At 49.2% G+C, this 22616-nt stretch overlaps 1 protein-coding gene across 1 annotated transcript in view; it reads left to right on the top strand.

Annotated features, from left to right (window-relative positions):
- LOC106609432 (N-acetylglucosamine-1-phosphotransferase subunits alpha/beta) overlaps window positions 1–22616 on the top strand; it is a 38166-nt gene that overhangs the window by 4074 nt on the left and 11476 nt on the right. The window contains exons 8-19 of the mRNA XM_014208266.2: window positions 3052–3213; window positions 3517–3696; window positions 3847–4017; window positions 4229–4352; window positions 4478–4675; window positions 5196–6370; window positions 6586–6785; window positions 7134–7353; window positions 7554–7667; window positions 7767–7852; window positions 8106–8204; window positions 8500–8667. Of these exons, the coding sequence (XP_014063741.2) occupies window positions 3052–3213; window positions 3517–3696; window positions 3847–4017; window positions 4229–4352; window positions 4478–4675; window positions 5196–6370; window positions 6586–6785; window positions 7134–7353; window positions 7554–7667; window positions 7767–7852; window positions 8106–8204; window positions 8500–8667 (2897 nt within the window). The remainder of the gene's footprint in view (window positions 1–3051; window positions 3214–3516; window positions 3697–3846; window positions 4018–4228; window positions 4353–4477; window positions 4676–5195; window positions 6371–6585; window positions 6786–7133; window positions 7354–7553; window positions 7668–7766; window positions 7853–8105; window positions 8205–8499; window positions 8668–22616) is intronic.

Genomic DNA, 22616 nt, shown 5'->3' with positions numbered 1-22616 from the left:
CAATAGAAAGAGTCTGTGATCTGCAGACTCCTCATGACTACAGTGAGCTCTCCTTATCCACCTCCTACTGCCTCTCTCCTTCTCTTTTCTCTCTCTCTCTGTCTGTCTCTGTCTCGTCGGGGGTCATGTGATAACAGAAGGGTATTAGGGTGAAACCCTATCTTGGGGAGCGGCCAAGGGGGTTAACATTAGAACAACTGTTGTGGGTGGCGTGGTGGCAGGCAGCACACTGAAAGGTCACCAGGATTTTACTGACCTTCCCTTCTCTAACCCCCTCTGTTTTCTCTTTCTATTCCACCCACTCACTCCCTCTGTCTCACATAGACCTTTCTACAGCCCCCACAGGTGAGGTAGCCTTTATAAGCAGAGTGTATGGGGACAGGAGGTTCAGGAAGGTGGGGGTGGTTCATCCGTCTGTCAGTAGCACAATGCAGGGATCCAGTTTCAGTGGTCTTCCTGGTGCTGTCGGGCCGATTCTGTGAAGAGGGATGAGCAGAATGCAGAGAGACGGAGGGAGAGGGATGGGCAGAATGCAGAGAGACGGAGGGAGAGGGATGGGCAGAATGCAGAGAGACGGAGGGGGAGAGAGGGATGGGCAGGGTGGTGGTGCTGAGAGACGGACAGTATTTATAGACAGTGTTAAACTGAGTGTAATGGTGATGAAAGCTGCCCCACGACCCCCATCTGCTCACACTGTCACCTAGAAAATACTGCCCTCTGTTTGTGTGTTCCTCTAACTGGCATGTTGTCATTCACACGTGTGTGTGTTATTCATTTATAGCTAACTTGTATAGGATAGCCTATTGTTTATGTTCTCGAGGTTAGAATGTGCAGCTAGTGTGTATGTAGAGAATAGACTAAAATAGTAAATAAATAGAAGCAGTAAAGTATAGCTACATTCAAAGCCATGACAGTCACACAGTAGTACTATTTTGGTGGGAAATCCTTACATCTTTTGTTCATGTATATCCTTTTTTAGGTATTTCAGCTTTCTGTTGAACAGATAGTGCAAGATTATGACCGTGGGGAACGATGGAGCGAGATTGTATCAAAGGGCAGTAGACTGGATTCAAACCCATGCTGATATTGAAGACGTGTGCCAGGAACTGCGGCATTATCGCTCGACGAGCCAGGCCACGGGGAATCCATAGACGCATCATTTCCCCGTTCACCTCACTGGCCTTCATCATATGACTGGAATGGCCCCCTGGTTATATTGTAGACAAGGGTACCCCAACTGGCGGCCTCCAAAATATTATATCTTTTTTTAATCATTTATTGTTGGACAGAAAATACTGTTAAAACACCAGGAAATTAACTCCGAGTGTTTTTAATCTGGGGAAACGTGTTCCCAAGTATTCCCACTCTTAATAGAGTCACGTGATCGTTTACAAACTTAAGCAAGGTTTATAATGATGTTTTAGTCAAATATTACATCTGTTTGGGCTTCTTACGGTCAATTTGCAGTCTACAAATGATTTGTAATTATGTTTTGGCCCGCCAGCCATCCTCAAGAACAAAATCAGCTCAATCTAGTTGGTGATCCCTGCTGTAGAGTCTGAGACGTGGGGGGGGGCTGGCTCGATGATCGTAGGACATTATGAAGCCTCCCCCCTCACTCAACACTACTGTGACGTCTTGCTCGGACTCATTTTAGTTGTGTGAAAATATTTACTGGGCTCTTGTGTGTGTTGGACTCTCGTGATTCACACAATATTTGGTTTGGGCTACCCAGGTTAGGTATATTTAGGCTTCAGCTTTTTGCTTCCAGAGCATGTGGTTCAAGGTTTCAGTGTTTTTGTGGTTTGTACGTATACACCTTTGTCTCAACTGACTAATGACGTTTTTAAACAGTAATGACATAGTTTAAAATGTCAGGAGTAGGAAAAACAGCTGATGTTTGTAACCTCTTGTCACTATTGACATTGGCTCACGATAACGGGCATGACATGACCTTAAATACTTCAACTAAACGCCTGCATCTTTTGACGGGCTGCTGACAGGCAGATGTGGACGAGAATGTTGATGTTACTGCCAATAGCCAAAGCCTTTCCTAGTAAAGCTATATAAAGCCATGTTTACTATTGTCTTTGCGTTACCGTGACATGGAGGTGTGTGCGTGCACTTGTACAGACACATGGAGCTGTGTGTTAACAGCTCCTATAAAAGGGGCTAATAAAAATGGAAATGTGATCTCCAGTTGGCTGTCCCTGCCTCATCTTGGGGATTTATATAACAACAGGAGCAGAGAAAAAAACAACATGTCAATGGCTGAGAGGGAGACATGCAGTAGTAAGGTGTTTGGGTTCTGGCTCAGTGGTTTGTGGGTTGTCTGGAAGGCTAGGGACTAAGGAGATGAGGGATTCGGGACAGAGGGTTATGAGAGGCAACGACTGAGATGACACACGTACACGCAAGGATACCGAGCCATGCCTTCCATTCCACACAGAAATGACATCACAGAACTTTCCAAGACCCCCCCACTCTTTCCTTCCTCCCTCCCTGCCACACACACGCTTGTTCGCTCGCTCACATTCACTCTCGTTTCCATATCCACACAGGCATGACTGTGGGGTATTCTCTCTTGAAGGGTACAGTAGTCATGGTTGGTGGTGATGAGTCCTCTGCTTTGATGTGGTTCCATCCTTTAAACTGGCCACGGGTCAGAGGTTATAGGTCAACATCAAAATCAAATTGCTTTGAACCCAGCTCACGTTCAGCCTGGTAGTCTGTGTATGCACCCGTCATGTGATGGCTTTGTTTGTCATCTCTGCCACGCGGAATTCTTCCCAGGGACAGGAGCGGTAACCAAAGTCACAATAATGGATTTTAGGCCCCGCGTCATATAACCTTTGACATGGCCACTACGTCTAACGTGGTTCATAAAAATATATCTGGCTTGATGTCTGTTTGTCTTGTTGTGGAGGTTGTGTCCTTGGCTCCAAATAAAGGCTGTCATACTTGAATTGTTTCCTCATGGCGCTGCTATGCTGAGTAGCATCTGCTGTCTCTGGTGCCACAATGACATGTTTCTGTCTCTCTCTCCCGTAGTTCCAGCTGTATACGGAGGCCAGTATCGCCCTGCTCCATCTGAACAGCCCTCAGGACTTTACTGACCTGACCCAGCAGGCCAAAAAGAACCTGACCCTGGACGGGAAAGAGCTGACCATCAGCGCTGCGTATCTTTTCTGGGACCTGACTGCCATCACCCAGGTAAACCCTCACTCTTCTGTCCCCGTCACTCACTATCTATCAGGGAAGATCCACAGTGTATGACAAGCTAAAGAGGAGCGCTAACTCTTGTCTAATGCAGTTCCACTGTCCATTCATGGTGTAGTAGGTATCACTGAGTGAAACTAAACTGCTGGACTGAGAACTTCCATTGTATTTTATCCTCACGGTCGAATAGGTAGAAAACAATGACATGTAGTGCTAACATTTTGGATTGGTCTCTTTTCAGAGCATGGTAAAAGCATGTCTCAGACCCCTCTGCTCTGCTCTCTGCCCCCCCCCTAGTCCAAGCAGGACGAGGACGTCTCGGCCAGTCGCTTCGAGGACAACGAGGAGCTGCGCTATTCGCTGCGCTCGGTGGAGAGACACGCCCCCTGGGTGCGGCATATCTTCATCGTGACCAATGGGCAGATCCCCTCCTGGCTGAACCTGGACAACCCCCGTGTCACCGTGGTAACACACCAGGTACACCTGAGTCCTACAGTACTACTCTCACAGATATGATTGTTGACAATAACAGAACATATGGGATGTTGTGACCGGATCAGGAAGAATTCTGGGCCTGCAGTTAGGGAAAAAAATCCAAGTTGCCATATGATTGTCTCTCCTGTGTAGGATGTCTTCCAGAACCTCACCCACCTGCCCACCTTCAGTTCCCCTGCCATTGAGACCCACATCCACCGAATCCCAGGCCTGTCTCAGAAGTTCATCTACCTCAACGACGACGTCATGTTCGGGAAGGACGTGTGGCCTGATGACTTCTTCAGTCACTCCAAAGGACAGAAGGTTCGGGTCTAGACTTCAAGTGTTACTAGATGCACAGTCTTGAATTTAGCTCACTAGCTCAAGTTTGTGCTAATGTAGACTTGATCGTTTCATATAAATATCTCGCTGGCATGAGATTGGGTTATGTTTTGTGGAATAGTTCTGCTATTTTGTATATTGTAATATTGTCTTAACATCCCTACTGTACCTCACCTGTCCTCTCTCCCTACAGGTGTACCTCACCTGGCCGGTCCCTAACTGTGCTGAAGGTTGTCCAGGCTCCTGGATCAAAGATGGCTACTGTGACAAGGCCTGCAACAACTCCGCCTGTGACTGGGATGGTGGCGACTGCCTGGGTGACAATCACTCCTTATCCCTCCCTGTACCAGTCTGCCTCTTCTCCTTCTTCCCTTCTCTCCTCCGTCACAACTCGTCGTTCACTGAGCTTGATGTTCTTCCTCTTCTCCATCTCACCACACAGGAGCTGGGGGCAGCCGGTTTGGGACCGGTGTGGGCGGAGTGGGTAATCAACCCTGGCAGTTTGCAGGAGGTCTAGGTGGCATTGGGGGCGTGTCCAGCTGTAGCCAAGGCTGTGCCAACTCCTGGCTGGCAGACAAGTTCTGCGACCAGGCCTGCAACGTGCTCTCCTGTGGCTTCGACGCGGGCGACTGTGGACAAGGTGAGTGTGAGCTGAAGTAGGGCCAGGAGTTTTTCTTAATCACCTGACCTCAAACTCTGTCCTTTATTTATAACAAAGATATTGATAACTAACCCAAGATACGTTATGTGCCGTTTACAATGGGAGAAAATGAGCACAGTGGGCAGAACAAGCAAAGAGGTGGGCGGTGCCAAACACGAGCTAGCCAGATCCTATTTGCGCGTTTTAACATGAATTTACATATTTTCCGTGAGGGAACGCCTACTCTGTGAAGTGCGCATGTACAATAACTCAATTCGCCCGCGCACTCCTTTTAAACAACGTAATTAAAAAAACAAACTTTGGCACAGTGTCAAGTCTACAAAACTTAGTGCAATTTGTTCGTAACAGATTCTACTTTTGTGAAGAGAAGACTCTGAGATCTAATGTTTCATTGATGAGAAAATGTGCAGAATGTCGGCCAAGTGTTTTTCCTGGTCTGGTCACGTTAGCTCATCCAGTGAGGTGGAAGAGCAGTGATAATCGTGTGTGTGTGTGATAGATCATTTTAACCAGCTCTACAGCGTCACCCTGCTGAAGAACAGGACCCTGTACACCCTGCCGGTGGGCGAGACCAGGCCATACTTCAGCTTTGCAGGCGTGGCTCGCCGGGTGACCGAGGCCCAGGTCAGCGACAACCCGGCCGTGCGCCATACCTCGGTGGCCAATAAGTGGAAGACGGTCCACCTGCTCCTCCACTCGGGCCACAATGCCTCGCTGGTCCACTACAACCTCACTGTCCGAGGGGATGACGACAAGGAGTTCTCCCTGACCTTCAGCGTGGCTGTGGACACCCGCCAGCTCCCCCAGCCCAACGTGTCCGTGTCCGGCCCACTCCACAAAGATGAATCCAAAGAGGCCAAGCCCACCACCGCCACCGCAGAGCCGGAGGTCCCTTTTGAGGATGTCCCTCTGGAGAAACAAGGTCCCCGAGTCCTGAAGAGGCCACCTGGGGAAAATGAGGTGATTGTGGATGTGCCTGTGCTAAACGTGTCCCTGCTACCGGTGGCCTTGCAGAGTGAGCTTCAGAGGCTGCAAGGAAAGCTCCTGGTGGGTGACATCACTATGAAGGGTTATAACCTCACCAAGGCTATACTGCTGGGGCCGTACAAGGCTCTGGCCAATCAGGGCCCCAGGTTAACACCAGCTGACCAGATCAAACCCCAGGACAACCCTTTTAAAGACCTAGTAGGACATGTGGTGAGGAGAGAGGAAGACACACCACAGCTAGTGGAGGCTAACCCAGTAGCACAACACAATCCAGAAAGAAACGGAGCAGAGAAGACGAAAGAGCCAGATGGAACCAAGGCACCAGAGGCGCCCAAGTCGAGCATCGCTGGTGAGAAAGAGAAACAGAAAGCACAGAAGACTCCAGCAACCCCCATCCCAGTTCTAGTGGATGGGGAGTTTACGAAAGCCGCTAAAGCCCAGGACACCACCCCCACAGAGAGACCTCCACCGTCCTCCAAGCTGCTGACCACCCTGGTGGGCAACATGTCCAAAGCCAAGGGCTCAGAGCGCCAATCGCAGCAGCGGGCAGGGGCCGAGAAGGGACCGAAGGAAGGAGCAGAGGGCGTCCGTGGGGTTCCTGTGGGCAGGAAGCTGCAGCACTACACCTCCTCAGACAGAGGCTTCCTGCCCTGGGAGAGACGGAAGTACTTCCAGGACCTGCTGGAGGTGAGCTGGGGTTGGGTTGTAATAATGTCACAAGGTGAAGAACATAGAATCGAGAGCAACTGTGCATTGGATTGAATCGCAAACACTTTACTCAGAAACTGTTAAACTTTTAATATTCCAAATGTAAATGGGAATCTGAATGTTATCTGAATTTGATCAGAATGTTAATTGTGTATTCTCTTATTGCTTTCTGGCTCTTTCTATGGCTCCTATAGGAGGAGGAGCGTCTGGAGGGAGAGCTGGCGTACCAGGCAGACAGCGCCGCCGCTGGCCGGAAGCTGCAGGACACCTTCGCCGACTCCCTCCGCTACGTCAACAAGCTACTCAACGGCCAGTTTGGCTTCACCTCCCGCAAGGTCCCCGCCCACATGCCCCACATGATCGACAGGCTCATCATGCAGGAGCTCCAGGACATGTGAGTAGCAGGAAATTATGTCATATGGGAAATACTGGGTAGTAATATAGAAGACCGAAGAAGCTGTTGTGAGTGCTTGTCTAACAGGAGCACTCATTTGTTTACCTCGTTAAAGTGAATTTTTATTTTTATTTAACTAGGCAAGTCAGTTAAGAACAAATTCTTATTTTCAATGACGGCCTAGGAACAATGGGTTAACTGCCTTGTTCAGGGGCAGAACGACAGACTTTTACCTTGTCAGCTCTGGGATTCGATCTTGCAACCTTTCGGTTACTAGTCCAACGCTCGAACCACTAGGCTACCTGCCGTTGCTGAACGAACTGATATGTGAATGTCTCCATCTTTCAGATTCCCACAGGCGTTTGACCTGACGTCGTCCCACCGCGTGCGTCACCCGGAGGACATGCAGTTTTCGTTCTCCTACTTCTACTTCCTGATGTCGGCCCTGCAGCCGCTCAACGTCTCGCAGGTGTTTGACGAGATCGACACGGACCACTCCGGCGTTCTCTCTGACCGCGAGATCCGAACGCTGGCCACTCGAATCCATGAGCTCCCCCTCAACCTGCAGGTCAGTAGAGAAGTCTGGGTGTAGAAGATCAGGTCCCCGTTGTGTCCATGTTATCTATCATCTAAGGCCAAAGTGATCATAGATCTGCACATCTACTCTGAGACACTTTATGAATACCGACCCCGGTTTTACTCCCGTTTTAAAAGCTGATCTCAAACCAGTGGTACAGTGAGGTTGTGTTAGCGTGTGGCGTGTTGCAGGATCTGACAGGTCTGGAGCAGCTGCTGATCAACTGTTCTAAGACGCTGCCCACCAACCTGACCCAGCTACATATCGTTAGCCCTACACAGGAGGCATACTACGAAGCCAGCATGGTGACTACTCTACACGGCCTCTGTGCTGTGGCCCAACAACATTTCTAAGCTGTAGTAGACTTGAGGTGCAGAGACTGATTCGTGTATTTGAATCCACAGCCTCCCGTCACTAAAGGTCTGGTGGTCCACTGTAAAGCCGTCACAGAGCGCATCCACAAAGCCTTCAAAGACCAGAACAAGTACAAGTGAGTCCTGTTCTAAAAAATAAGAAAACATCTATATATCAAATGTGTGTAACAACAAATGAAAATGCTGTAAAAACATTTATTTTTTGTCCTCTGAAGAGGGGGTGGTTGGGTCTATAAAAATAAAATCAAGTCCTGTTCTCGACCGTCATCCACTGTCCTTAATCTATATATATCACCCATCCTACATTTTCTCCGGATATCCTGATCATATTTAAGATCACAGTAAACATGGAAACCTCTCCTTTGACAGGTTTGAGATAATGGGCGAGGAGGAGATAGCCTTTAAGATGGTGCGGACCAACGTGTCCCATGTGGTGGGCCAGCTGGATGACATCAGGAAGAACCCCAGGTGAGGTTAGAGCGTTGGGCCAGTAACCGAAAGGTCACTGGTTTGAATACTGGAGCGGCTGAGGTGAAAGATCTGTCCAGGGGCGCTGAACACCATTACACACTTGTGTGTAACAGAACAAAGATGAGCACCCCCCCCAAAAGTATCATCATCTCTGTACTTTCTGTAGGTGTCCAGCCAAGTGCCTGCCTAATTAATATGTACTACTTCTTCCTGTTTTATTGTTACACTACCTTTTCATTTGACCATGATGTTGTTGATTATGATCAGACCACATCACTGTGTTTCCTCACAGGAAGTTCATATGTCTAAACGACAACATTGACCACAGCCATAAAGACGCAGGGACTGTTAAGGCGGTGCTGAGGGACTTCTATGAGTCCATGTTCCCCCTGACCTCCCAGTTCGAGCTGCCCAGAGAATACCGCAACCGCTTCCTCCACATGGGAGAGCTCCAGGAATGGTAGGACTGGGGTGGTTTATACTAGAGAGAGGGGAATGGTAGGACTGGGGTGGTTTATACTAGAGAGAGGGGAATGGTAGGACTGGGGTGGTTTATACTAGAGAGAGGGGAATGGTAGGACTGGGGTGGTTTATTCTAGAGAGAGGGGAATGGTAGGACTGGGGTGGTTTATTCTAGAGAGAGGTGAATGGTAGGACTGGGGTGGTTTATACTAGAGAGAGGGGAATGGTAGGACTGGGGTGGTTTATACTAGAGAGAGGGGGGAATGGTAGGACTGGGGTGGTTTATACTAGAGAGAGGGGGGAATGGTAGGACTGGGGTGGTTTATACTAGAGAGAGGGGAATGGTAGGACTGGGGTGGTTTATACTAGAGAGAGGGGAATGGTAGGACTGGGGTGGTTTATACTAGAGAGAGGGGAATGGTAGGACTGGGGTGGTTTATACTAGAGAGAGGGGAATGGTAGGACTGGGGTGGTTTATTCTAGAGAGAGGGGAATGGTAGGACTGGGGTGGTTTATACTAGAGAGAGGTGAATGGTAGGACTGGGGTGGTTTATACTAGAGAGAGGGGAATGGTAGGACTGGGGTGGTTTATACTAGAGAGAGGGGGGAATGGTAGGACTGGGGTGGTTTATACTAGAGAGAGAGGGGAATGGTAGGACTGGGGTGGTTTATACTAGAGAGAGGGGAATGGTAGGACTGGGGTGGTTTATACTAGAGAGAGGGGAATGGTAGGACTGGGGTGGTTTATTCTAGAGAGAGGGGAATGGTAGGACTGGGGTGGTTTATACTAGAGAGAGGGGAATGGTAGGACTGGGGTGGTTTATTCTAGAGAGAGGGGAATGGTAGGACTGGGGTGGTTTATACTAGAGAGAGGGGAATGGTAGGACTGGGGTGGTTTATTCTAGAGAGAGGGGAATGGTAGGACTGGGGTGGTTTATACTAGAGAGAGGGGAATGGTAAGACTGGGGTGGTTTATACTAGAGAGAGGGGAATGGTAGGACTGGGGTGGTTTATTCTAGAGAGAGGGAATGGTAGGACTGGGGTGGTTTATACTAGAGAGAGAGGGGAATGGTAGGACTGGGGTGGTTTATACTAGAGAGAGAGAAGGGAATGGTAGGACTGGGGTGGTTTATTCTAGAGAGAGGGGAATGGTAGGACTGGGGTGGTTTATTCTAGAGAGAGAGAGGAATGGTAGGACTGGGGTGGTTTATACTAGAGAGGGGAATGGTAGGACTGGGGTGGTTTATACTAGAGAGAGAGGGGAATGGTAGGACCGGGGTGGTTTATACTAGAGCGGGGAAATTGTAGGACTGGGGTGGTTTATACTAGAGAGAGAGGGGAATGGTAGGACTGGGGTGGTTTATACTAGAGAGAGGGGAATGGTAGGACTGGGGTGGTTTATACTAGAGAGAGGGGGGAATGGTAGGACTGGGGTGGTTTATACTAGAGAGAGGGGGAATGGTAGGACTGGGGTGGTTTATACTAGAGAGAGGGGGGAATGGTAGGACTGGGGTGGTTTATACTAGAGGGGAATGGTAGGACTGGGGTGGTTTATACTAGAGAGAGGGGGAATGGTAGAACTGGGTTGGTTTATACTAGAGAGAGGGAATGGTAGGACTGGGGTGGTTTATACTAGAGAGAGGGGAATGGTAAGACTGGGGTGGTTTATACTAGAGAGAGGGGGAATGGTAGGACTGGGGTGGTTTATACTAGAGAGAGGGGGGAATGGTAGGACTGGGGTGGTTTATACTAGAGGGGAATGGTAGGACTGGGGTGGTTTATACTAGAGAGAGGGGGGAATGGTAGAACTGGGTTGGTTTATACTAGAGAGGGGAATGGTAGGACTGGGGTGGTTTATACTAGAGAGAGGGGAATGGTAAGACTGGGGTGGTTTATACTAGAGAGAGAGGGGAATGGTAAGACTGGGGTGGTTTATACTAGAGAGAGAGAGAGAGGAATGGTAGGACTGGGGTGGTTTATTCTAGAGAGAGAGGAATGGTAGGACTGGGGTGGTTTATTCTAGAGAGAGAGGAATGGTAGGACTGGGGTGGTTTATACTAGAGAGGGGAATGGTAGGACTGGGGTGGTTTATACTAGAGAGGGGAATGGTAGGACTGGGGTGGTTTATACTAGAGAGGGGAATGGTAGGACTGGGGTGGTTTATACTAGAGAGGGGAATGGTAGGACTGGGGTGGTTTATACTAGAGAGGGGAATGGTAGGACTGGGGTGGTTTATACTAGAGAGGGGAATGGTAGGACTGGGGTGGTTTATACTAGAGAGAGAGAGGAATGGTAGGACTGGGGTGGTTTATACTAAAGAGAGAGAGAGGAATGGTAGGACTGGGGTGGTTTATACTAGAGCGGGAAATGGTAGGACTGGGGGGGTTTATACTAGAGAGAGAGGAATGGTAGGACTGGGTTGTTTTATACTAGAGAGAGGGGAATGGTAGGACTGGGGTGGTTTATACTAGAGAGAGAGAAGGGAATGGTAGGACTGGGGTGGTTTATACTAGAGAGAGAGGAATGGTAGGACTGGGGTGGTTTATACTAGAGAGAGGGGAATGGTAGGACTGGGGTGGTTTATACTAGAGAGGGGGGAATGGTAGGACTGGGGTGGTTTATACGAGAGAGAGAGAGAGAGAGAGAGAGAGAGTGAGAGAGGAATGGTAGGTCTGGGGTGGTTTATACTAGAGAGAGAGGAATGGTAGGACTGGGGTTTTTTATACTAGAGAGAGGGGAATGGTAGGACTGGGGTGGTTTATACTAGAAAGGGGGGAATGGTAGGACTGGGGTAGTTTATACTAGAGAGAGAGAGGGGAATGGTAGGACTGGGGTGGTTTATACTAGAGAGAGGGGAATGGTAGGACTGGGGTGGTTTATACTAGAGAGGGGGTAATGGTAGGACTGGGGTGGTTTATTCTAGAGAGAGAGGAATGGTAGGACGTGGGTGGTTTATACTAGAGAGAGAGGAATGGTAGGACGTGGCTGGTTTATACTAGAGAGAGAGGAATGGTAGGACTGGGGTGGTTTATACTAGAGAGGGGAATGGTAGGACTGGGGTGGTTTATACTAGAGAGAGAGGGGAATGGTAGGACCGGTGTGGTTTATACTAGAGGGGGGAATTGTAGGACTGGGGTGGTTTATTCTAGAGAGAGAGGAATTGTAGGACCGGGGTGGTTTATACTAGAGAGAGAGAGGGGAATGGTAGGACTGGGGTGGTTTATTCTAGAGAGAGAGGAATGGTAGGACTTGGTTGGTTTATACTAGAGAGAGAGGAATGGTAGGACCGGGGTGGTTTATTCTAGAGAGAGAGGAATGGTAGGACCGGGGTGGTTTATACTAGAGAGAGAGGAATGGTAGGACCGGGGTGGTTTATTCTAGAGAGAGAGGAATGGTAGGACTGGGGTGGTTCATACTAGAGAGAGGGGAATGGTAGGACTGGGGTGGTTCATACTAGAGAGAGGGGAATGGTAGGACTGGGGTGGTTATACTAGAGAGAGGGGAATGGTAGGACCGGGGTGGTTTATACTAGAGAGGGGAATGGTAGGACTGGGGTGGTTTATACTAGAGAGAGGAATGGTAGGACTGGGGTGGTTTATACTAGAGAGAGAGGGGAATGGTAGGACTGGGGTGGTTTATACTAGAGAGATGGGAATGGTAGGAGTGGGTTGGTTTATACTAGAGAGAGAGGGGAATGGTAGGACTGGGGTGGTTTATACTAGAGAGAGAGGGGAATGGTAGGACTGGGGTGGTTTATACTAGAGGAATGGTAGGACTGGGGTGGTTTATACTAGAGAGAGGGGAATGGTAGGACTGGGGTGGTTTATACTAGAGAGAGGGGAATGGTAGGACTGGGGTGGTTTATACTAGAGAGAGGGGAATGGTAGGACTGGGGTGGTTTATACTAGAGAGAGGGGAATGGTAGGACTGGGGTGGTTTATTCTAGAGAGAGGGGAATGGTAGGACTGGGGTGGTTTATACTAGAGAGAGGGGGGAATGGTAGGACTGGGGTGGTTTATACTAGAGAGGGGAATGGTAGGACTGGGGTGGTTTATACTAGAGAGGGGAATGGTAGGACTGGGGTGGTTTATTCAAGAGAGAGGGGAATGGTAGGACTGGGGTGGTTTATACTAGAGTGAGAGAGGAATGGTAGGACTGGGGTGGTTTATACCAGAGGGGAATGGTAGGACTGGGGTGGTTTATTCTAGAGAGAGGGGAATGGTAGGACTGGGGTGGTTTATTCTAGAGAGAGGGGAATGGTAGGACTGGGGTGGTTTATACTAGAGAGAGGGGAATGGTAGGACTGGGGTGGTTTATACTAGAGAGAGGAATAGTAGGACTGGGGTGGTTTATACTAGAGAGAGGGGAATGGTAGGACTGGGGTGGTTTATACTAGAGAGAGGGGAATGGTAGGACTGGGGTGGTTTATACTAGAGAGAGGGGAATGGTAGGACTGGGGTGGTTTATACTAGAGAGAGGGGAATGGTAGGACTGGGGTGGTTTATACTAGAGAGAGGGGAATGGTAGGACTGGGGTGGTTTATACTAGAGAGAGGGGAATGGTAGGACTGGGGTGGTTTATACTAGAGAGGTGGGAATGGTAGGACTGGGGTGGTTTATACTAGAGAGAGGGGGGAATGGTAGGACTGGGGTGGTTTATTCTAGAGAGAGAGGGGAATGGTAGGACTGGGGTGGTTTATTCTAGAGAGAGAGGGGAATGGTAGTACTGGGGTGGTTTATTCTAGAGAGAGAGGGGAATGGTAGGACTGGGGTGGTTTATACTAGAGAGAGAGAGGAATGGTAGGACTGGGGTGGTTTATTCTAGAGAGAGAGGGGAATGGTAGGACTGGGGTGGTTCATACTAGAGAGAGAGAGAGAGAGAGAGAGAGAGAGAGAGAGAGAGGAATGGTAGGACCGGGGTGGTTTATACTAGAGGGGGGAATGGTAGGACTGGGGTGGTTTATTCTAGAGAGAGAGGAATGGTAGGACTAGGGTGGTTTATACTAGAGAGAGGGGAATGGTAGGACTGGGGTGGTTTATTCTAGAGAGAGGGGAATGGTAGGACTGGGGTGGTTTATACTAGAGAGAGGGGAATGGTAAGACTGGGGTGGTTTATACTAGAGAGAGGGGAATGGTAGGACTGGGGTGGTTTATACTAGAGAGAGGGGAATGGTAGGACTGGGGTGGTTTATTCTAGAGAGAGGGGAATGGTAGGACTGGGGTGGTTTATACTAGAGAGAGGGGAATGGTAGGACTGGGGTGGTTTATTCTAGAGAGAGGGGAATGGTAAGACTGGGGTGGTTTATACTAGAGAGAGGGGAATGGTAGGACTCGGGTGGTTTATACTAGAGAGAGGGGGGAATGGTAGGACTGGGGTGGTTTATACTAGAGAGAGAGGGGAATGGTAGGACTGGGGTGGTTTATACTAGAGAGGGGAATGGTAGGACTGGGGTGGTTTATTCAAGAGAGAGGGGAATGGTAGGACTGGGGTGGTTTATACTAGAGTGAGAGAGGAATGGTAGGACTGGGGTGGTTTATACCAGAGGGGAATGGTAGGACTGGGGTGGTTTATTCTAGAGAGAGGGGAATGGTAGGACTGGGGTGGTTTATTCTAGAGAGAGGGGAATGGTAGGACTGGGGTGGTTTATACTAGAGAGAGGAATGGTAGGACTGGGGTGGTTTATACTAGAGAGAGGAATGGTAGGACTGGGGTGGTTTATACTAGAGAGAGGAATGGTAGGACTGGGGTGGTTTATACTAGAGAGAGGAATGGTAGGACTGGGGTGGTTTATTCTAGAGAGAGGGGAATGGTAGGACTCGGGTGGTTTATTCTAGATAGAGGGGAATGGTAGGACTGGGGTGGTTTATTCTAGAGAGAGGGGAATGGTAGGACTGGGGTGGTTTATTCTAGAGAGAGGGGAATGGTAGGACTGGGGTGGTTTATTCTAGAGAGGGGAATGGTAGGACTGGGGTGGTTTATTCTAGAGAGAGGGGAATGGTAGGACTGGGGTGGTTTATACTGGAGAGAGGAATGGTAGGACTGGGGTGGTTTATTCTAGAGAGAGGAATGGTAGGACTGGGGTGGTTTATTCTAGAGAGAGGGGAATGGTAGGACTGGGGTGGTTTATTCTAGAGAGAGAGGGGAATGGTAGGACTGGGGTGGTTTATTCTAGAGAGAGGGGAATGGTAGGACTGGGGTGGTTTATACTAGAGAGAGAGAGGGGAATGGTAGGACTGGGGTGGTTTATACTAGAGAGAGAGAGGGGAATGGTAGGCCTGGGGTGGTTTATTCTAGAGAGAGGGGAATGGTAGGACTGGGGTGGTTTATTCTAGAGAGAGAGGAATGGTAGGACTGGGGTGGTTTATACTAGAGAGGGGAATGGTAGGACTGGGGTGGTTTATACTAGAGAGAGAGAGGAATGGTAGGACCGGGGTGGTTTATACTAGAGCGGGAAATTGTAGGACTGGGGTGGTTTATACTAGAGAGAGAGGGGAATGGTAGGACTGGGGTGGTTTATACTAGAGAGAGGGGGGAATGGTAGGACTGGGGTGGTTTATACTAGAGAAAGGGGGGAATTGTAGGACTGGGGTGGTTTATACTAGAGAGAGGGGGGAATGGTAGGACTGGGGTGGTTTATACTAGAGGGGAATGGTAGGACTGGGGTGGTTTATACTAGAGAGAGGGGGGAATGGTAGAACTGGGTTGGTTTATACTAGAGAGGGGAATGGTAGGACTGGGGTGGTTTATACTAGAGAGAGGGGAATGGTAAGACTGGGGTGGTTTATACTAGAGAGAGAGGGGAATGGTAAGACTGGGGTGGTTTATACTAGAGAGAGAGAGGAATGGTAGGACTGGGGTGGTTTTTACTAGAGAGAGAGAGGAATGGTAGGACTGGGGTGGTTTATTCTAGAGAGAGAGGAATGGTAGGACTGGGGTGGTTTATTCTAGAGAGAGAGGAATGGTAGGACTGGGGTGGTTTATTCTAGAGAGAGAGGAATGGTAGGACTGGGGTGGTTTATACTAGAGAGGGGAATGGTAGGACTGGGGTGGTTTATACTAGAGAGGGGAATGGTAGGACTGGGGTGGTTTATACTAGAGAGGGGAATGGTAGGACTGGGGTGGTTTATACTAGAGAGAGAGAGGAATGGTAGTACTGGGGTGGTTTATACTAAAGAGAGAGAGAGGAATGGTAGGACTGGGGTGGTTTATACTAGAGCGGGAAATTGTAGGACTGGGGTGGTTTATACTAGAGAGAGAGGAATGGTAGGACTGGGGTGGTTTATACTAGAGAGAGGGGAATGGTAGGACTTGGGTGGTTTATACTAGAGAGAGAGAGGGGAATGGTAGGACTGGGGTGGTTTATACTAGAGAGAGAGGAATGGTAGGACTGCGGTGGTTTATACTAGAGAGAGGGGAATGGTAGGACTGGGGTGGTTTATACTAGAGAGGGGGGAATGGTAGGACTGGGGTGGTTTATACTAGAGAGAGAGAGAGAGGGAGAGAGAGAGAGAGAGTGAGAGAGGAATGGTAGGACTGGGGTGGTTTATACTAGAGAGAGAGGAATGGTAGGACTGGGGTTTTTTATACTAGAGAGAGGGGAATGGTAGGACTGGGGTGGTTTATACTAGAAAGGGGGGAATGGTAGGACTGGGGTAGTTTATACTAGAGAGGGAGAGGGGAATGGTAGGACTGGGGTGGTTTATACTAGAGAGGGGATAATGGTAGGACTTGAGTGGTTTATACTAGAGAGAGAGAGAGAGAGAGAGAGGAATGGTAGGACTGGGGTGGTTTATACTAGAGAGAGAGGAATGGTAGGACTGGGGTGGTTTATACTAGAGAGAGAGAGGGGAATGGTAGGACTGTGGTGGTTTATACTAGAGAGAGAGAGAGGGGAATGGTAGGACTGGGGTGGTTTATACTAGAGAGAGAGAGAGAGAGGGGAATGGGGTGGTTTATACTAGAGAGAGAGAGGGGAATGGGGAATGGGAGAGAGAGGGGAATGGTAGGACTGGGGTGGTTTATACTAGAGAGAGGGGAATGGTAGGACTGGGGTGGTTTATACTAGAGAGAGGGGAATGGTAGGACTGGGGTGGTTTATACTAGAGAGAGGGGAATGGTAGGACTGGGGTGGTTTATACTAGAGAGAGGGGAAATGGTAGGACTGGGGTGGTTTATACTAGAGAGAGGGGAATGGTAGGACTGGGGTGGTTTATACTAGAGAGAGGGGAATGGTAGGACTGAGGTGGTTTATACTAGAGAGAGGGGAATGGTAGGACTGGGGTGGTTTATACTAGAGAGAGGGGAATGGTAGGACTGGGGTGGTTTATACTAGAGAGAGGGGGAATGGTAGGACTGGGGTGGTTTATTCTAGAGTGAGGGGAATGGTAGGACTGGGGTGGTTTATTCTAGAGAGAGAGGGGAATGGTAGGACTGGGGTGGTTTATTCTAGAGAGGGAGGGGAATGGTAGGACTGGTGTGGTTTATACTAGAGAGAAAGAGGAATGGTAGGACTGGTGTGGTTTATACTAGAGAGAGAGAGGAATGGTAGGACTGGGGTGGTTTATTCTAGAGAGAGAGGGGAAAGTTAGGACTGGGGTGGTTTATACTAGAGAGAGAGAGAGAGAGAGAGAGAGGAATGGTAGGACCGGGGTGGTTTATACTAGAGGGGGGAATGGTAGGACTGGGGTGGTTTATTCTAGAGAGAGAGGAATGGTAGGACTAGGGTGGTTTATACTAGAGAGAGAGGAATGGTAGGACTGGGGTGGTTTATACTAGAGAGGGGGGAATGGTAGGACTGGGGTGGTTTATACTAGAGAGAGAGAGGTGAATGGTAGGACTGGGGTGGTTTATTCTAGAGAGAGAGGAATGGTAGGACGTGGGTGGTTTATACTAGAGAGAGAGGAATGGTAGGACTGGGGTGGTTTATACTATAGAGGGGGGAATGGTAGGACTGGGGTGGTTTATACTAGCGAGAGAGAGAGGAATGGTAGGACTGGGGTGGTTTATACTAGAGAGAGGGGAATGGTAGGACTGGGGTGGTTTATACTAGAGAGAGAGGAATGGTAGGACTGGGGTGGTTTATACTAGAGAGAGGGGAATGGTAGGACCGGGGTGTTTTATACTAGAGAGAGGGGAATGGTAGGACTGGGGTGGTTTATTCTAGAGAGAGGGGAATGGTAGGACTGGGGTGGTTTATACTAGAGAGAGGGGAATGGTAGGACTGGGGTGGTTTATTCTAGAGAGAGGGGAATGGTAGTTCCGGGGTCGTTTATACTAGAGAGAGGGGAATGGTAGGACTGGGGTGGTTTATACTAGAGAGAGGGGAATGGTAGGACTGGGGTGGTTTATACTAGAGAGAGGGGAATGGTAGGACTGGGGTGGTTTATTCTAGAGAGAGGGGAATGGTAGGACTGGGGTGGTTTATACTAGAGAGGGGAATGGTAGGACTGGGGTGGTTTATACTAGAGAGGGGAATGGTAGGACTGGGGTGGTTTATACTAGAGAGGGGAATGGTAGGACTGGGGTGGTTTATACTAGAGAGGGGAATGGTAGGACTGGGGTGGTTTATACTAGAGAGGGGAATGGTAGGACTGGGGTGGTTTATACTATAGAGAGAGGGGAATGGTAGGACTGGGGTGGTTTATACTAGAGAGAGAGGGGAATGGTAGGACCGGTGTGGTTTATACTAGAGGGGGGAATTGTAGGACTGGGGTGGTTTATTCTAGAGAGAGAGGAATGGTAGGACCGGGGTGGTTTATACTAGAGAGAGAGGGGAATGGTAGGACTGGGGTGGTTTATTCTAGAGAGAGAGGAATGGTAGGACTTGGTTGGTTTATACTAGAGAGAGAGGAATGGTAGGACCGGGGTGGTTTATTCTAGAGAGAGAGGAATGGTAGGACCGGGGTGGTTTATACTAGAGAGAGAGGAATGGTAGGACCGGGGTGGTTTATTCTAGAGAGAGAGGAATGGTAGGACCGGGGTGGTTTATACGAGAGGGGAATGGTAGGACTGGGGTGGTTTATACTAGAGAGAGGGGAATGGTAGGACTGGGGTGGTTATACTAGAGAGAGGGGAATGGTAGGACCGGGGTGGTTTATACTAGAGAGAGGGGAATGGTAGGAGTGGGTTGGTTTATACTAGAGAGAGAGGGGAATGGTAGGACTGGGGTGGTTTATACTAGAGATAGAGGGGAATGGTAGGACTGGGGTGGTTTATACTAGAGAGAGAGGGGAATGGTAGGACTGGGGTGGTTTATACTAGAGAGAGAGGGGAATGGTAGGACTGGGGTGGTTTATACTAGAGAGAGAGGGGAATGGTAGTACTGGGGTGGTTTATACTAGAGAGAGTGGAATGGTAGGAATGGGGTGGTTTATACTAGAGAGAGCGGAATGGTAGTACTGGGGTGGTTTATTCTAGAGAGAGTGGGGAATGGTAGGACCGGTGTGGTTTATACTACAGAGACAGGGGAATGGTAGGACCGGGGTGGTTTATAGTAGAGAGAGTGGGGGAATGGTAGGACCGGGGTGGTTTATACTAGAGAGAGAGGGGAATGGTAGGACTGGGGTGGTTTATTCTAGAGAGAGAGGGGAATGGTAGGACTGGGGTGGTTTATTCTAGAGAGGGAGGGGAATGGTAGGACTGGTGTGGTTTATACTAGAGAGAGAGAGGAATGGTAGGACTGGGGTGGTTTATTCTAGAGAGAGAGGGGAAAGTTAGGACTGGGGTGGTTTATACTAGAGAGAGAGAGAGAGAGAGAGAGAGGAATGGTAGGACCGGGGTGGTTTATACTAGAGGGGGGAATGGTAGGACTGGGGTGGTTTATTCTAGAGAGAGAGGAATGGTAGGACTAGGGTGGTTTATACTAGAGAGAGAGGAATGGTAGGACTGGGGTGGTTTATACTAGAGAGGGGGAATGGTAGGACTGGGGTGGTTTATACTAGAGAGAGAGAGGTGAATGGTAGGACTGGGGTGGTTTATTCTAGAGAGAGAGGAATGGTAGGACGTGGGTGGTTTATACTAGAGAGAGAGGAATAGTAGGACTGGGGTGGTTTATACTATAGAGGGGGGAATGGTAGGACTGGGGTGGTTTATACTAGCGAGAGAGAGAGGAATGGTAGGACTGGGGTGGTTTATACTAGAGAGAGGGGAATGGTAGGACTGGGGTGGTTTATTCTAGAGAGAGGGGAATGGTAGGACTGGGGTGGTTTATACTAGAGAGAGGGGAATGGTAGGACTGGGGTGGTTTATACTAGAGAGAGAGGAATGGTAGGACTGGGGTGGTTTATACTAGAGAGAGGGGAATGGTAGGACCGGGGTGTTTTATACTAGAGAGAGGGGAATGGTAGGACTGGGGTGGTTTATTCTAGAGAGAGGGGAATGGTAGGACTGGGGGTGGTTTATACTAGAGAGAGGGGAATGGTAGGACTGGGGTGGTTTATTCTAGAGAGAGGTGAATGGTAGTTCCGGGGTCGTTTATACTAGAGAGAGGGGAATGGTAGGACTGGGGTGGTTTATACTAGAGAGAGGGGAATGGTAGGACTGGGGTGGTTTATACTAGAGAGAGGGGAATGGTAGGACTGGGGTGGTTTATTCTAGAGAGAGGGGAATGGTAGGACTGGGGTGGTTTATACTAGAGAGGGGAATGGTAGGACTGGGGTGGTTTATACTAGAGAGGGGAATGGTAGGACTGGGGTGGTTTATACTAGAGAGGGGAATGGTAGGACTGGGGTGGTTTATACTAGAGAGGGGAATGGTAGGACTGGGGTGGTTTATACTAGAGAGGGGAATGGTAGGACTGGGGTGGTTTATACTAGAGAGGGGAATGGTAGGACTGGGGTGGTTTATACTAGAGAGAGAGGGGAATGGTAGGACCGGTGTGGTTTATACTAGAGGGGGAATTGTAGGACTGGGGTGGTTTATTCTAGAGAGAGAGGAATGGTAGGACCGGGGTGGTTTATACTAGAGAGAGAGGGGAATGGTAGGACTGGGGTGGTTTATTCTAGAGAGAGAGGAATGGTAGGACTTGGTTGGTTTATACTAGAGAGAGAGGAATGGTAGGACCGGGGTGGTTTATTCTAGAGAGAGAGGAATGGTAGGACCGGGGTGGTTTATACTAGAGAGAGAGGAATGGTAGGACCGGGGTGGTTTATTCTAGAGAGAGAGGAATGGTAGGACCGGGGTGGTTTATACGAGAGGGGAATGGTAGGACTGGGGTGGTTTATACTAGAGAGAGGGGAATGGTAGGACTGGGGTGGTTATACTAGAGAGAGGGGAATGGTAGGACCGGGGTGGTTTATACTAGAGAGGGGAATGGTAGGACTGGGGTGGTTTATACTAGAGAGAGGAATGGTAGGACTGGGGTGGTTTATACTAGAGAGAGAGGGGAATGGTAGGACCGGGGTGGTTTATACTAGAGAGAGGGGAATGGTAGGAGTGGGTTGGTTTATACTAGAGAGAGAGGGGAATGGTAGGACTGGGGTGGTTTATACTAGAGATAGAGGGGAATGGTAGGACTGGGGTGGTTTATACTAGAGAGAGAGGGGAATGGTAGGACTGGGGTGGTTTATACTAGAGAGAGAGGGGAATGGTAGGACTGGGGTGGTTTATACTAGAGAGAGAGGGGAATGGTAGTACTGGGGTGGTTTATACTAGAGAGAGTGGAATGGTAGGAATGGGGTGGTTTATACTAGAGAGAGCGGAATGGTAGTACTGGGGTGGTTTATTCTAGAGAGAGTGGGGAATGGTAGGACCGGTGTGGTTTATACTACAGAGACAGGGGAATGGTAGGACCGGGGTGGTTTATAGTAGAGAGAGTGGGGGAATGGTAGGACCGGGGTGGTTTATACTAGAGAGAGTCGAATGGTAGGACCGGGGTGGTTTATACTAGAGAGAGTCGAATGGTAGGACTGGGGTGGTTTATACTAGAGAGAGGGGAATGGTAGGACTGGGGTGGTTTATACTAGAGAGAGGGGAATGGTAGGACTGGGGTGGTTTATACTAGAGAGAGAGGGGAATGGTAGGACTGGGGTGGTTTATTCTAGAGAGAGAGGAATGGTAGGACTTGGTTGGTTTATACTAGAGAGAGAGGAATGGTAGGACCGGGGTGGTTTATTCTAGAGAGAGAGGAATGGTAGGACCGGGGTGGTTTATACTAGAGAGAGAGGAATGGTAGGACCGGGGTGGTTTATTCTAGAGAGAGAGGAATGGTAGGACCGGGGTGGTTTATACGAGAGGGGAATGGTAGGACTGGGGTGGTTTATACTAGAGAGAGGGGAATGGTAGGACTGGGGTGGTTATACTAGAGAGAGGGGAATGGTAGGACCGGGGTGGTTTATACTAGAGAGAGGGGAATGGTAGGAGTGGGTTGGTTTATACTAGAGAGAGAGGGGAATGGTAGGACTGGGGTGGTTTATACTAGAGATAGAGGGGAATGGTAGGACTGGGGTGGTTTATACTAGAGAGAGAGGGGAATGGTAGGACTGGGGTGGTTTATACTAGAGAGAGAGGGGAATGGTAGGACTGGGGTGGTTTATACTAGAGAGAGAGGGGAATGGTAGTACTGGGGTGGTTTATACTAGAGAGAGTGGAATGGTAGGAATGGGGTGGTTTATACTAGAGAGAGCGGAATGGTAGTACTGGGGTGGTTTATTCTAGAGAGAGTGGGGAATGGTAGGACCGGTGTGGTTTATACTACAGAGACAGGGGAATGGTAGGACCGGGGTGGTTTATAGTAGAGAGAGTGGGGGAATGGTAGGACCGGGGTGGTTTATACTAGAGAGAGAGGGGAATGGTAGGACTGGGGTGGTTTATTCTAGAGAGAGAGGGGAATGGTAGGACTGGGGTGGTTTATTCTAGAGAGGGAGGGGAATGGTAGGACTGGTGTGGTTTATACTAGAGAGAGAGAGGAATGGTAGGACTGGGGTGGTTTATACTAGAGAGAGAGGGGAA

This window comes from Salmo salar, chromosome ssa07, assembly GCF_905237065.1.
Source record: "Salmo salar chromosome ssa07, Ssal_v3.1, whole genome shotgun sequence".
NCBI lineage: Eukaryota > Metazoa > Chordata > Actinopteri > Salmoniformes > Salmonidae > Salmo > Salmo salar.
The sequence above is the reverse complement of the archived record's forward strand: the minus strand, read 5'-3'. Positions and strand labels throughout refer to the sequence as shown.